The sequence below is a fragment of the Coregonus clupeaformis genome, chromosome 36 (genome assembly GCF_020615455.1).
Source record: "Coregonus clupeaformis isolate EN_2021a chromosome 36, ASM2061545v1, whole genome shotgun sequence".
Classification (NCBI taxonomy): Eukaryota; Metazoa; Chordata; class Actinopteri; order Salmoniformes; family Salmonidae; genus Coregonus; species Coregonus clupeaformis.
The window spans coordinates 38,677,776-38,693,354 of NC_059227.1; the positions used below are offsets into that span (position 1 = coordinate 38,677,776).

At 46.1% G+C, this 15,579-nt stretch overlaps 1 protein-coding gene across 1 annotated transcript; it reads left to right on the top strand.

Annotated features, from left to right (window-relative positions):
- Positions 1-4,988: 4,988 nt before the first annotated feature.
- Positions 4,989-15,033, top strand: LOC121552163 (CUB and zona pellucida-like domain-containing protein 1). Its single transcript, XM_041864884.1, has 5 exons — positions 4,989-5,285; positions 12,494-12,754; positions 14,159-14,289; positions 14,529-14,625; positions 14,868-15,033. Exons 1-5 carry the CDS (start codon positions 4,989-4,991, stop codon positions 15,009-15,011), a joined length of 930 nt encoding a protein of 309 aa, XP_041720818.1. The 3' UTR covers positions 15,012-15,033.
- Positions 15,034-15,579: the final 546 nt, after the last annotated feature.

The following is a 15,579-nucleotide window of genomic DNA, read 5'->3' on the forward strand; positions in this document are numbered from 1 at the left end:
ACGGTGTAAACCAGACCACCATCGACGAGCCGTGGAGGAGGAGGACCAGGCGCAGCAGGGACCAGCGGACTCCTGGGCACAGGCAGGGGCTGCAGCAATCCGGCTGGGGGCTGGCAGGACGACTTGTGTTGGTTGCAGATGGGGCAGGCTTGGACGAATTCCCGTACATCCTTCCTCAGAGAGGGCCACCAGAACCTCTGGGCGAGCAGGTTGTAAGTGCGGGTGGAGCCAGGGTGACAAGCTAGGCGGGAGTCATGTCCCCACTGAACGACCTGGGACCTCAGGTCTTCGGGGACAAAAAGGCGGTCAGCTGGGCAAGTGCTGGGACCTGGCTGGTTACGGAGAGCCTCCAGCACCTGTTCCTCAACAGCCCAGGTCAGAGCTGCAACGATGCAGGGACTTGGCAGAATCGACACAGGGTCCTTGGAGGGTCAGGAGCGGAGTTAGTAGGTACTGGCCGAGGGGGTAGTGCGGCGGCAAGCAGGCAGGTTCGGTGGCAGTCCTCTCCCCACTCCCTGATCACCCCGGTCACCCAGTCGAGCTGAGGGTTGTGCCGGGCGGAGCCATGGGTAACCCAGGATGAGGGGTTGGCCTGGAGAGGGGGAGCAGGTGAAACTGGATAGTTTCTTGATGGTTTCCCGGACAGACCCATCGAGACCGGGGCCGTGACATGAGTGACCGATCCGAGTAAGTGTCCGTCCAGTGCCCGGGCAGGAATAGGAGGTGTCAAACGGAGGTTCTCCAGTCCCAGTTGGCGTGCCAGCTTGATGTCCATTATGTTGGCTTCGGGCGCCAGAATCCACCAGAGCAGCCAGGGTGTGAGTTGAGTCAGGGAGGCGGAGGTGAACTTGCAGCAGGGGTTTGCGGTCGGAGGACTGGATGGTCATTGAACTCAACCGGACTCCCCCTATGCCCGGTGAGCTTCGGCCCTTTAAAGGGCAGGTTACCACACGATGTCCATCACCTCCACAATAGAGGCAGAGGTTTGAGGTGAAGCGTCGCTGGCGCTCTGCAGGAGTGAGAGAGGCTCGCCCAATCTCCATAGGCTCAGACTGATCAAGCTGACCTGGGTGAGTGGCAGTAGATGACAGGAGCCCAGTCGGATCTCTCCGAATGCCGGTAGTAGGTGGACCTTGGCGCCCCCTCTCACGGCGACGGGTCTGTATCCTTCTGTCGATCCTGACAGTCAGTGCGATGGCTTCATCAAGAGTGGAAGGCAGTTCATGGGAGACCAACTCGTCCTTGATATAGTCAGCCAAACTATGGAAGAACGCGTCCACCAACGATGGTGTGTTCCAAGAACTTCGTCTAGCCAGGGTTCGGAAGTCGATGGAATGGTCTGCGACTGTACGTCTGCCTTGTCGAATACTGAACAGTTCACGAGACGCCTCTGCGGTTGGGGAATCCAGGTCAAACACCTTCAGCATCTCCTCAGCAAACAGGTCGAAGGTTGCACATGCGGGGGTTTGACGTTCGAACTCTGCTGTTCCCCAGAGTCGAGCTCGGCCCGTCAGGTGAGTGATGGCATACCCAACTTTAGCCCCCTCCGTGGCGAAGGTCCTTGGCTGCAAGGAGAACTGAAGTCGGCAGCTAGTCAGGAATGGCCGGACCTGGGTTGAATCGCCGTTGAACCGCTCGGGGTTTCCAATCTTGGGTTCCGGAGCAGCGGCTGCAATGACCGGGGCAGGTAACTCGGGGGCAGGGCTGGTGGGCAGACTGGCTGGGGTCAGGTTGGTGAGGAGTTGAATGATCATGGCGAGTTGTTGTTGCTGCTGCTGGGACTGCTGCTGGTGCTGCTGGAACTGCTGATGCTGTTGGTGGCCGACCTGAAGCAGAGAGGAGATGACGCCGCTCATGCGGCCTAGCTCTCTCTCAGTGTGTTCCAGGCGTAGCATGGCGGTGGGTTGCTCAGGCTCTTCGGTTTCCATGTCGGGGGAAGTGTGCGCTGAGTCCATGATGGTCAGATCGTACTGTCACGGTTCAGACAGACGACAAGAGGACCACAATTGCGTCACACCAGAAAGTTTATTTAAACTTAAGGGGGAAAGGGATGTAGGGGAGTGAGTGAAGGCTCCAGGGGTTATCCCGTCCGATGTGCTGGGTCTGTGCCTCCCCCAGTGGCAGCGATCGTCCGATGACGCCGGTGGTTGGTGGTCCAGAAGTCCTGGGGGAGGAAACACAGACACAACGGGGCGGAATGAAACCAGGCAGCAGTACAGTTCAAGGGAAATCCAAAATACGTAGTAGCAAGGCAGAAGGCTGGTCAGAGTTACCGGGATTGAAGAGTAGTCAGGAGTCGTAATGGCAGAAGCAGGTCTGGATCTCCTGAGGCAGAAGAGTATCCCAAAAACAGGCAGGTCCGGGGACACAAAACCAGGGTGAGCCAGAAGCGCGAGCAAACAGGTTCCGGGTGTGAGCTTTGCAGACGATCTGACACCGGAGAGCTGAAAGACAGGGCCTTAAATACTGGGAGAGGTTAGTGGGTAATGCAGCGCAGCTGGCAGAGTAATTAGAGCCGAGCAGAGCAGGGACAGGTGGAGCTAGTTAGGCTGAGTAGAGAGAGGGAGGTGAGCAGAGTGGAAGATAGTGGAAACCAATAAGGTGGTAACCCGGTGGAGTGAGAGGGCTCATGACAAGACATGTAGCTAGCTAAACAATTAACCATAATCCCAACTCATAACATTACTACCCTGCATGAATCTGCAGGTAGCTAACCAACCAGGTTAAATGTTAGCTAGCTAGCTAACATTAGGCCATAACTAGCAATGCAAATGGCTCTAAGATACAAATAATATTACTCCACAGATCATACACATAAGTTAGCTAGCTAGCTAACAGTACGCTTTAACTTGAAATGAAAACGACTTTCTGACAAAATTAGAAACTGTAATATCTGAAAATGTAGCTAGCTAGACTATCTTATCCTGTATACATGGATGGACGCTTCTCCCTCTCTGTCATGGATGCCATGGTTGCCTTAGTGTGAAGATGTAATCCGGAGATAGGTTTTTTATACAACAGCCTTCTAAAGTCTGCATATTTGCAATCAAACACTAGAATTTTCTCCATCTCCTTAGCTATCATTTTATGTGGCTAAACCAACTAGGCTCGTAATTTAAAAATTATTTTTGTATTTACAGATGGCATACACACTTTTTATTAAGGCACATGAAAGTTCACATGTTCCATAAGGCATTTCTGCCAGAAAACACATTTGGATTTTTTAAAAAAAAGTTTACGTTCAAATGGCTTTTGTTAGTTGGTTTATAGTTATTTTGTGGCGTACTGATTTTGAGTATGGGGGCGTTTGAGCCAGCAGTGTTTTGTGCAGAGGTAGAAGTTCGTGGGGGGTTTCTCAAGCTAACAAGTGATCAGTTATTTCAGCTGGTTGAAATAGGAGAGGACTTGAACAAGTTAGATGTTGAAGTGCTGTTATGGGAGACGTGGAGTGAGTATTCCACATTGGTTCAATTAAATATCATTGAAATGACGTGGAAACAACATTGATTCAACCAGTGTGTGCCCAATGGGAGACTTGTTGGAAATGGCAAGGCTAGAACAGGAGATGGCACTATTGGAAAAGCAGATGAGTTAAGGGGTGCATGGAGGGGAGGAAGTTTGTTTCCAGTCAATCACATTCTTGTCACTAGACCAGTTTCCTCCAGTGATCAGAGTGAAGAGAAGTTTCCCCAAGTGATCATGTTTGTGTAACCCCAGTGAAAAGTCAGGTATCTCAAAGGCGGAATCTCTCAGTTTTGAGGTATCCCCAGTGTGTGAAGTTGCTCATGTTCAGAAGAGTGCTCATGGCAAACCAGATAGGGAGGATGATTTGTGTGGGGACTTGGAGGAAACATTATTTGCCAAGCTAGACAGTGGTTCCCAGGAAATGGTTCTCCCTAGTGTGGAAGGTGATTGTGTGTCTCTGGCTGAGACTTTCTGGGAAAAGATATATGATGTAGTGTGTCCTCTGCAGGTTGAGGATGAGGTTGATTCAGGTGTCAATTTAGGGGAGACATTCTTTGTTGTGTTGAGTGACACTGAGCAACTAGGTTCTCTTTGTGGTCTGAGAAATGAGGTGGTTCCCCCAAGTGATCTGTTATATTCAGAGGTTGTCAGTGATTATTTGGTTCCTTTAGCTGACATGTTCTTGGCCAAATTAGGAGAGATTGTGGTTCCTCAGCAGGCTGAACATAAGGTTGTTTGAGGGTCAGGTGTTGATTTAGCTTACACGTTTCTCACTGAAGGGAGGAGATTCTTCCCAGTCAGGTTGTAAGGTTAGTGAGGATCCATTGGAATGCCCGGTCTGGAATTTGTAGGCTGACACGGCTGTTCTTGTGATGAGTATCAGGAGCTTGAAGAAGTTTGGTGGAAAAGCCAGATCCACCGGTTTTGTCATGTTCTGTTGTTAAGGAGCGGTCGACAGTTCCTGCAGCATGTAGGCCTACTGTGTCTACTGTTAAGGTGGAGGAAGGTGAGGATGATGTGGCTAACAGGTCCCCTCCAGTGAGTGCTCAGGGCTGGATAAAATAAGCATTTGGGAACATGGATGGTGTTCCTAATGAGTTTGCTGTGGTTGATGTTCACTTCTCCCTGGTGGTGGTTGCTCCATATCTCTCATCGTTGCCTACATATCAGATGGAGCTTGGTGCTTGTGACCATGGGCACACTGTCGAAATAACTGAATACATGCTTTGCACGCTATGGGATAAATTACATTGTGTACTCAGACAATGGCCCCCAGTACTCTTCGGATGAGTTCCGAAGTTTCAGCAAGGCCTGGGACTTCAAACACAACAATGGAATCGGCAGTGAAAACAGCCAAAATAATGATGGTAAAAGCAAAGAGGGCAGGTGCTGACGCATATCTGGCCATGTTGGATCACAGAAATACCCCTTCACAAGGAACAGACAGCAGCCCTGCAATGGCACTCATGGGAAGATGAACAAAGACACTACTGTTAATGAGTGAAAATCTGCTGAGACCAGTGATGACAAACGGTCAGCAGGAGGAGTTCAAAGAAAGACAGCAGAGACCGGTACAGTACTATGACACCTCTGCCAAGTATCTCACAGAGTCGCATCAAGATGACAAGGTGAGACTTCAGCCACTCACAGGACAGAAACAGTGGTGGCAGAGGGCAACAGTAGTCAGACCTGTGGCGCAAAAGTCCTACGAGGTGAAGACAGAACAGCTACAGGTCATCAGGAGGAACAGGAGACACCTGAGGAAGAGCAGAGAAGTAGAGGATTACTTCCCCACTGTTGCGGAGCCTGGCACAGAGCCAGTAAACAGAGCAGGATGCTGAAAATAACCTAGAGGTGGACACCACCTCAACAAGAGAATCCAAACATCTCAGGTCAAGCACCTACAGATGTAATCTACACTCCTCGCACAAGGTCTGGTAGGGCCATCCAAAGGCCTACACATTTGAAAGACTGTGTGATGCTAAATCAAGAAAAAAACATAATGGACATTCAGAGACAGTAAACATTCAGTTCACATTCAAGTTTATTGCAGACATGAGGGGTATCCTATGAAGCAAGCTAGATCTACCTAGGGTTTTCTAAAGCTAAACAGCTCCAGTTACAGTGGGGAGAACTAGTATTTGATACACTGCTGATTTTGCAGGTTTTCCTACTTACAAAGCATGTAGAGGTCTGTAATTTTTATCATAGGTACACTTCAACTGTGAGAGACGGAATCTAAAACAAAAATCCAGAAAATCACAATGTATGATTTTTAAGTAATTAATTTGCATTTTATTGCATGACATAAGTATTTGATACATCAGAAAAGCAGAACTTAATATTTGGTACAGAAACCTTTGTTTGCAATTACAGAGATCATATGTTTCCTGTAGGTCTTGACCAGGTTTGCACACACAGCAGCAAGGATTTTGTCCCACTCCTCCATACAGACCTTCTCCAGATCCTTCAGGTTTCGGGGCTGTCGCTGGGCAATACGGACTTTCAGCTCCCTCCAAAGATTTTCTATTGGGTTCAGGTCTGGAGACTTGCTAGGCCACTCCAGGACCTTGAGATGCTTCTTACGGAGCCACTCCTTAGTTGCCCTGGCTGTGTGTTTCGGGTCGTTGTCATGCTGGAAGACCCAGCCACGACCCATCTTCAATGCTCTTACTGAGGGAAGGAGGTTGTTGGACAAGATCTCGCGATACATGGCCCCAACCATCCTCCCCTCAATACGGTGCAGTCGTCCTGTCCCCTTTGCAGAAAAGCATCCCCAAAGAATGATGTTTCCACCTCCATGCTTCACGGTTGGGATGGTGTTCTTGGGGTTGTACTCATCCTTCTTCTTCCTCCAAACACGGCGAGTGGAGTTTAGACCAAAAAGCTCTATTTTTGTCTCATCAGATCACATGACCTTCTAACATTCCTCCTCTGGATCATCCAGATGGTCATTGGTAAACTTCAGACGGGCCTGGACATGCGCTGGCTTGACCAGGGGGACCTTGCGTGCGCTGCAGGATTTTAATCCATGACGGCGTAGTGTGTTACTAATGGTTTTCTTTGAGACTGTGGTCCCAGCTCTCTTCAGGTCATTGACCAGGTCCTGCCGTGTAGTTCTGTGCTGATCCCTCACCTTCCTCATGATCATTGATGCCCCACGAGGTGAGATCTTGCATGGAGCCCCAGACCGAGGGTGATTGACCATCATCTTTAACTTCTTCCATTTTCTAATAATTGCGCCAACAGTTGTTGCCTTCTCACCAAGCTGCTTGCCTATTGTCCTGTAGCCCATCCCAGCCTTGTGCAGGTCTACAATTTTATCCCTGATGTCCTTACACAGCTCTCTGGTCTTGGCCATTGTGAAGAGGTTGGAGTCTGTTTGATTGAGTGTGTGGACAGGTGTCTTTTATACAGGTAACGAGTTCAAACAGGTGCAGTTAATACAGGTAATGAGTGGAGAACAGGAGGGCTTCTTAAAGAAAAACTAACAGGTCTGTGAGAGCCGGAATTCTTACTGGTTGGTAGGTGATCAAATACTTATGTCATGCAATAAAATGCAAATTAATTACTTAAAAATCATACAATGTGATTTTCTGGATTTTTGTTTTAGATTCCGTCTCTCACAGTCGAAGTGTACCTATGATAAAAATTACAGACCTCTACATGCTTTGTAAGTAGAAAAACCTGCAAAATTGGCAGTGTATCTAATACTTGATCTACCCACTGTAGCATGGCTAGTCAAATGCCGAACTCTTCAATCCGTGGGCGAGTCAGTGTTTTTAAATAAATGCTTCAGAGTTCAAGTAACAGACACATCTCAACATCAACTGTTCAGAGGAGACTGTGTGAATCAGGCTTTCATGGTCCAATTGCTGCAAAGAAACCACTACTAAAAGGACATCAATAATAAGAAGAGACCTGCTTGGGCCAAGAAATATGAGCAATGGACATTAGACCGGTGGAAATGTGTCCTTTGGTCTGGAGTCAAAATTGGCATTCCAACCGCCGTGTCTTTGTGAGACACGGTGTGGGTGAACGGATTATCTCTGCATGTTTATTTCCCAACGTAAAGCATGGAAGAGGAGGTGTTATGGTGTGGGGGTGCTTTGCTGGTAACACTGTCTGTGATTTATTTAGAATTCAAGGCACACTTAACCAGCATGGCTACCACAGCATTCTGCAGCGATACGCCATCCCATCTGGTTTGGCTTAGTGGGACTTTCATATGTTTTTCAACAGGACAATGACCCAACACACCTCCAGGCTGTGTAAGGGATATTTTACCAAGAAGGAGAGTGATGGAGTGCTGCATCAGATGACCTGGCCTCCAAAATCCCCCGACCTCAACCCAATTGAGATGGTTTGGGATAAGTCGGACCGCAGAGTGAAGGAAAAGCAGGCAACAAGTGCTCAGCATATGTGGGAACTCCTTCAAGACTGTTGGAAAAGCATTCCAGGTGAAGCTGGTTGAGAGAATGCCAAGAGTGTGCAAAGCTGTCATCAAGGCAAAGGGTGGCTATTTGAAGAATCTCAAATATAAAATATATTTTGATTTGTTTAACACTTTTTTGGTTACTACATGATTCCATATGTGTTATTTCATAGTTTTGATGTCTTCACTATTATTCTACAACGTAGAAAATAGTAAAAATAAAGAAAAACCCTTGAATGAGTAGGTGTTCTAAAACTTTTGACCGGTAGCGTAAGTATTCAGACCCTTTACTCAGTACTTTGTTGAAGCACCTTTAGCAGCGATTACAGCATCGAGTCTTCTTGGATATCACGCTACAAGCTTGGCACACCTGTATTTGAGAAGCTTATCCCATTCTTCTCTGCAGGTCCTCTCAAGCTCTGTAAGGTTGGATGGGGAGCATCGCTGCACAGCTATTTTCAGGTCTCTCCAGAGATGTTAGATCGGATTCAAGTCCGGGCTCTGGCTGGGCCACTCAATGACATTCAGAGATCCAATCTGAGGTCCTGAGCGCTCTGGAGCAGGTTTTCATCAAGGAGCTCTCTGTACTTTTCTCAGTTCAGCTTTGTCTCGATCCTGACTCGTCTCCCAGTCCCTGCCGCTGAAAACATCCCCACAGCATGATGCTGCTACCACCATGCTTCACCATAGGGATGGTGCCAGGATTCCTCCAGACGTGACGCTTGGCATTCAGGCCAAAGAGTTCAATCTTGGTTTCATCAAACCAGAGAATTTTGTTTTTCATGGTCTGAGAGTCTTTAGGTGACTTTTGGCAAACTCCAAGCGGGCTGTCATGTGCCTTTTACTGAGGAGTGGCTTCCGTCTGGCCACTCTCCCATAAAGGCCTGATTGGTGGAGTGCTGCAGAGATTGTTGTCCTTCTGGAAAGTTCATCCATCTCCAAAGAGGAACTCTGGAGCTCCGTCAGAGTGACCATTGGGTTCTTGGTCACCTCCCTGACCAAGGCCATTCTCCCCCGATTGCTCAGTTTGGCCGGGCGGCCAGCTCTAGGAAGAGTCTTGGTGGTTCCAAACTTCTTCCATTTAATAATAATGAAGGCCACTGTGTTCTTGGGGACCTTAAATGCTGTATAAATGTGTTTGTACCCTTCCCCAGATCTGTGCCTCGACACAATCCTGTCTCGGAGCGCTACAGCCAATTCCTTCAACCTCATGGCTTGGTTTTTGCTCTGACATTGTCAACTGTGGAACCGAATATAGACAGGTGTGTGCCTTTCCAAATCATGTCCAATCAATTGAATTGACCACATGTGGACTCCAATCAAGTTGTAGAAACATCTCAAGGATGATCAATGGAAACAGGATGCACCTGAGCTCAATTTCGAGTCTCATAGCAAAGGGTCTGAATACTTACGTAAATAATGTATGTATCTTTTTTTAAATATATTTGCAAAAATGTCTAAACCTGTTTTCACTTTGTCATTATGGGGTATTGCTTGTAGATGCTGAGGATTTTATATTTATTTAATCAATTTTAGAATAAGGCTGTAATGTAACAAAATGTAGAAAAAGTCAAGGGGTCTGAATACTTTCCGAAGGCACTGTATGTACACGTAGACTAGGCAATCAGGATAGAAAATAAACAGAGTAGCAGCAGCATATACAGTTGAAGTCGGAAGTTTACATACACTTAGGTTGTAGTCATTAAAACTTGTTTTTCAACCACTCCACAAATTTCTTGTTAACAAACTATAGTTTTGGCAAGTCGGTTAGGACATCTAATTTGTGCAAGACACAAGTATTTTTCCAACAATTGTTTACAGACAGATTATTTCACTTATAATTCACTGTATCACAATTCCAGTGGGTCAGAAGTTTACATACACTAAGTTGACTGTGCCTTTAAACAGCTTGGAAAATTCCAGAAAATGATGTCATGGCTTTAGAAGCTTCTGATAGGCTAATTGACATCATTTGAGTCAATTGGAGGTGTACCTGTGGATGTATTTCAAGGCCTACCTTCAAACTCAGTGCCTCTTTGCTTGACATCATCGGAAAATCAAAAGAAATCATCCAAGACCTCATAAAAAAAATTGTAGACCTCCACAAGTCTGGTTCATCCTTGGGAGCAATTTCCAAACGCCTGAAGGTCCCACGTTCATCTGTACAAACAATAGTACGCAAGTATAAACACCATGGGACCACGCAGCCGTCATACCACTCAGGAAGGAGACGCGTTCCGTCTCCTAGAGATTAACGTACTTTGGTACGAAAAGTGCAAATCAATCCCAGAACAGCAAAAAGGACCTTGTGAAGATGCTGGAGGAAACAGGTACAAAAGTATCTATATCCACAGTAAAACTAGTCCTATATCGACATAACCTGAAAGGCCGCTCAGAAAGGAAGAAGCCACTGCTCCAAAACCGCCATAAAAAAGCCAGACTACGGTTTGCAACTGCACATGGGGACAAAGATCGTACTTTATGGAGAAATGTCCTCTGGTCTGATGAAACAAAAATAGAACTGTTTGGCCATAATGACCATCGTTATGTTTGGAGGAAAAAGGGGAAGGCTTGCAAGCCGAAGAACACCATCCCAACCGTGAAGCACGGGGTTGGCAGCATCATGCTGTGGGGGTGCTTTGCTGCAGGAGGGACTGGTGCACTTCACAAAATAGATGGCATCATGATTAAGGAAAATTATTTGGATATATTGAAGCAACATCTCAAGACATTAGTCAGGAAGTTAAAGCTTGGTCGCAAATGGGTCTTCCAAATGGACAATGACCCCAAGCATACTTCCAAAGTTGTGGCAAAATGGCAACAAAGTCAAGGTATCCTATAGAAGATTTGTGGGCAGAACTGAAAAAGTGTGTGCGAGCAAAGGAGGCCTACAAACCTGACTCAGTTACACCAGCTCTGTCAGGAGGAATGGGCCAATATTCACCCAACTTATTGTGGGAAGCTTGTGGAAGGCTAACTGAAACGTTTGACCCAAGTAAAAAATGTAAAGGCAATGCTACCAAATACTAATTGAGTGTATGTAAACTTCTGACCCACTGGGAATGTGATGAAAGAAATAAAACCTGAAATAAATCATTCTCTCTACTATTACTCTGACATTTCAAATTCTTAAAATAAAGGGGTGATCCTAACTGACCTAAGACAGGGAATTTTTACTAGGATTAAATGTCAGGAATTGTGAAAAACTGAGTTTAAATGTATTTGGCTAAGGTGTAAGTAAACTTCCGACTTCAACTGTATGAAGAGTGTAAAAGTATGTGTTTGTGTGTGTGTGTGTGTGTGTGTGTGTGTGTGTAAGTAGTGTGTGTATGTGTGTGTTGGAGTGTCAATTTAAGTATGCGGGTGTGGGTAGAGTCCAGTGAGTGTGCATAGTCATTGCAAATGAGTGCAAAAAAAAGGGTAAATGCAAATAGTCCGAGTAGCTATTTGATTAACTATTGTTGTGGTTTTACTGTAGAGTTATATTGACCTATTAGCTTGCCTGTAGGCAGCATTCTCACATAGGTATTCCTCTTGTCCATGTGGGAGAGAGCAGTGTGGAGTGCAATAGAGATTGCGTAATCTGTGGATCTGTTGGGGTGGTATGCAAATTGGAGTGGGTCCAGGATGTGTGGGATGATGGTGTTGATGCGTGCCATGGCCAGCCTTTCAAAGCATTTCATGGTTACAGATGTGAGTGCTACAGGACGATAGTCATTTAGGCAGGTTACCTTGGAGTTCTTGGGAACAGGAACAATGGTGGTATGCATGAAACATGTTGGGATTACAGACTCGGACAAAGAGAGGTTGAAAATGTCTGTGAAGACTCTTGGGCCAGCAGCATACCACCCTGTATCCCACTGCTGGCTTACCTCTGAAGCTAAGCAGGGTTGGTCTTGGTCAGTCCCTGGATGGGAGACCAGATGCTGCTGGAAGTGGTGTTGGAGGGCCAGTAGGAGGCACACTTTCCTCTGGTCTAAAAAAGTTGTTTCATCTTATGGATAGGGTGTTCTGACTCCCTGTGGTCACTAAATATCCCATGACACTTATCATAAAGAGTAGGGTGTAAACCCTGGTGTTCTGGGCAATACCATCATGGCCACCTAATTGTCCCCAGCTTCCAATTGGCTTATTCATCTCCTCTCCCATATAACTATTCCACAAGTTGTTGCTGTAAATGAGAATGTGCTCTCAGTCAACTTACCTGTTAAAATTAAATACAAAAATATTTGCCAGCTGGTCTGCGCATGCTCTAAGAAATCTCTAGCCTTGTGAGTGTTAACCTGTTTAAAAGTCTTACTTACATCAGCCACAGGGTGCGAGATGTAATGGTTTGCAAGCCCTGCCACATCTGATGAGCGTCGGAGCCGATATAGGAGGATTCGATCTCAATCCTATATTGTCCTTTTTCAAAATTAACATTATCTGTCTAATAATGGGGGCCTCAACGACAAAATAGGCCGGTGTGGGGGCCTCAAGGAAAATACATTTGCCAGTGTTTTAGAAATGCCAGGGTTGATTTCTGGTCCCAGTCTGACCCTGTCACCAATTATTTTTTACTGCTGAATCAAAGCAAAATGTGTTGCTTTTCAGGAGGAAGGGGACAACCTGATCTTCAGAAACGAGATCACGTCCTTTGACGACTCCAGTGACGTAATCACCAGGAGGCACAAGGTTGAGATCAAGTTCTCCTGCATCTACTCCAAGAGGGGCAAGGTGAGCCTGGAATTCCTGGCCAACAAGATTCTGTACATTTTCCGAGAGAAGGGCTTCGGGAAGTTCACCTACCAGTTTGAGTTCTTCCACAGCAGTCGTTTCAACACGATGGTGGATCCAGACAGTTACCCAGTGGAGGTGTGTATGTAGCGAAGGTAGTTCAAATAATTATGCTTGCTTGATGTGTTACCTGGGGTGTATTCATTACGCCAATTTTGTTGCAAAATGTTTTGTCTGTTGCAAAACATTTTTCACCAACAATGACGAGACAGCCTACAGGGAGGAGGTGAGGGCTCTGGGAGTGTAGTGCCAGGAAAATAACCTCTCACTCAACATCAACAAAACAAAGAAGATGATCGTGGACTTCAGGAAACAGCAGAGGGTGCACTCCCCTATCCACATCGACGGAACCGCAGTGGAGAAGGTGGAAAGCTTCAAGTTCCTTGGCGTACACATCACTGACAAACTGAAATGGTCCACCCACGCAGACAGTGTGGTGAAGGAGCAACAGAGCCTCTTCAACCTCAGGAGGCTGAAGAAATGTGGCTTGGCACCTAAAGCCCTCACAACCTTTTACAGATACACAATTGAGAGCATCCTGTCGGGCTGTATCACTGCCTGGTACGGTAACTGCACCGCCCGCAACCGCAGGGCTCTCCAGAGGGTGGTGCGGTCTGCCGAACGCATTACCGGGGGCAAACTAACTGCCCTCCAGGACACCTACAGCACCCGCTATCATCCAGAAGGTGAGGTCAGTACAGGTGCATCAAAGCTGGGACCGAGAGAATGAAAAACAGTGTCTATCTCAAGGCCATCACTGTTAAATAGCCATCACTAGCACATTAGAGGCTGCTGCTGCCTATTGAAATCACTGGCCACTTTAAGAAATGGAACACTAGTCACTTTAATAATGTTTACATATCTTGCATTACTCATCTCATATGTATATACTGTATTCTATAATATTCTACTGTATCTTAGTCCATGCCGCTCTGTCATTGCTTGTCCATATATGTATTCTTAAATTCCATTCCTTACTTAGATTTGTGTGTATTGGGTATATGTTGTGAAGAAACCGTTTACTCCAAACAGAAAAAGTTTTCAAACAAAATGAGTAAAAATAGTTTATATTGGACAAATTCAGGTAGGTCCTTCCCCGTTCTGTTTGCTCTGTTTGCTTCTGTTTGGTTCTTAAACGGTTTCCGTTGCAAGACATAATGAATACACCCCTGGCCTGATCAGTGGGCTAACACGGTTTTGAGTAATGTAGACAACACAGCTTCATTGAACAAGACACTGCATTGTCTTTGCTGTTGTACTTTCACTATGTAAGCAACTATATTGAGTTAGCCAATAAATACTTCTCATTACTAAAGAGGAGCTAGCCAATGTATAGGCTAATTGGTTAGGGCACAGTTCTAGGATCAGCTTACCTTTCTCAAATCCTAACCTTGACCTTTGGAGATGGGGAAGGGAGTAAAACTATCAACCTGACCTTGTGTCAACATCTATGGACAACGTCATCCCTCTCTGTGGTTCAAGGTGGATCTGAAGGAGTTGGTCTACATGGAGATCACGTCCATGACCTCTGTCCCCAACACTGAGATGTTTGTGGAGTCCTGTAAGGCCACTCCCTCAGAAAACCCTGAGCATTACAGCATCATCCAAAATGGGTCTTTGCTTAAACTGTTGCATATGCTGAAATATAGTTTGCTTCCCAAATGCCCTCCCTATTCCCTATATAGTGCACTACTTTTGACCAGGGCCTATAGAGCTCTGATCAAAATTAGTGCACTATGTAAGGAATAGGGTGCCATTTGGGACACATACATATTTTATTGCAGCGTTCCTTCTGGTTGAAACAGTGCATTTGTCGAATGACCCACTAACTTAACGTATATTCTTTCCCCAGCTGCAAGAAGGACAAAACTGTTCAGATCTACTCCAGTTCCCAGTCCCAGTTCCATTTTGCAATGGAAGCTTTTAAATTCATTGGGATGCATGACCAGGTAAATGCAGTGAGGTACTGTGGGTTGAGGTGCACCTGCTTGGCTTGCACTGCCTGACTGTGTGGGCTATGTGTTTGAAGTCGTTCCATCTTTTCAACCCACCCTTTTATATACAGAGACTACATTACTTTGGTAAAGGTAAACAAACAGTTTCTCAACCATGTTTTGTGTTTTGAGTAGCAGTTCAGTCACCTCTAATCCTGATTGGCTGTGAGCTTGATTGTGACCTCTAACCCCTCCAGGTGTACATCAGCTGTGCGGTGATCCTGTGTGAGGCTGAGAACCCCAACACCCGCTGTGCTCAGGGCTGCGTCAACGGCACTCATCTCCATGGGAGAGGTGCCTTCCTGCAGACCGTAATCCTGAAAAACTGGTCAACTGAATGATGATTTGGTCAGATTTAGATATATGGTCATGGGCACAATAGGCTCTATGCACGCATCACTTCTGCATTGGTGTAAGGATGCTTGGGCATTTACGGTTACCGGAAAAAAAACATTAGACAGTGACAGTAGACCGTAATGATGGCAGAGATGAAGTTTACAAGGTGTTTGCTGGAGTTGCCTAAAGTATCTGTTAATGATATACGGAGGGTCGTCCGGACATCCAGTACGACACCACGTAGCAAACTGGATAAAGTCTTCAAATTTTACGTTTCTTCTTTTCTTTGCAACTTTGAAGGTAATATGCTAACGCTAGCTAGCCTGAGCTAGAAGCCTTGCTTTGGTGTTTTAAGTCATGACTCCGTCCTGCTTCAGGTTAATCATGCTTTAAATAAAGTTTAATCATGTGTATATACCTCTCACTTCATGTGTTTGTACTTTTATGAAAGTATCAGGTAAAAACAGGGCTACAAATGAGATCTCTGTGAGAGCCCACTGCTACCGCTCAATGAAGAAACTAAAGCCACCACACCAGCTGAGAGTAGGACTAGATTAAGTGACACGTTCAAAG

Bases quoted from the DNA above. Each gene is read 5' to 3' on its own strand.
- LOC121552163 (XM_041864884.1), top strand. From the start codon at position 4,989: ATGACAAACGGTCAGCAGGAGGAGTTCAAAGAAAGACAGCAGAGACCG. The intron at 5,286-12,493 runs GTAAACAGAGCA...GTTGCTTTTCAG, and splicing joins CGGAGCCTGGCACAGAGCCA to GAGGAAGGGGACAACCTGAT. The intron at 14,290-14,528 runs GTCTTTGCTTAA...TTCTTTCCCCAG, and splicing joins TACAGCATCATCCAAAATGG to CTGCAAGAAGGACAAAACTG.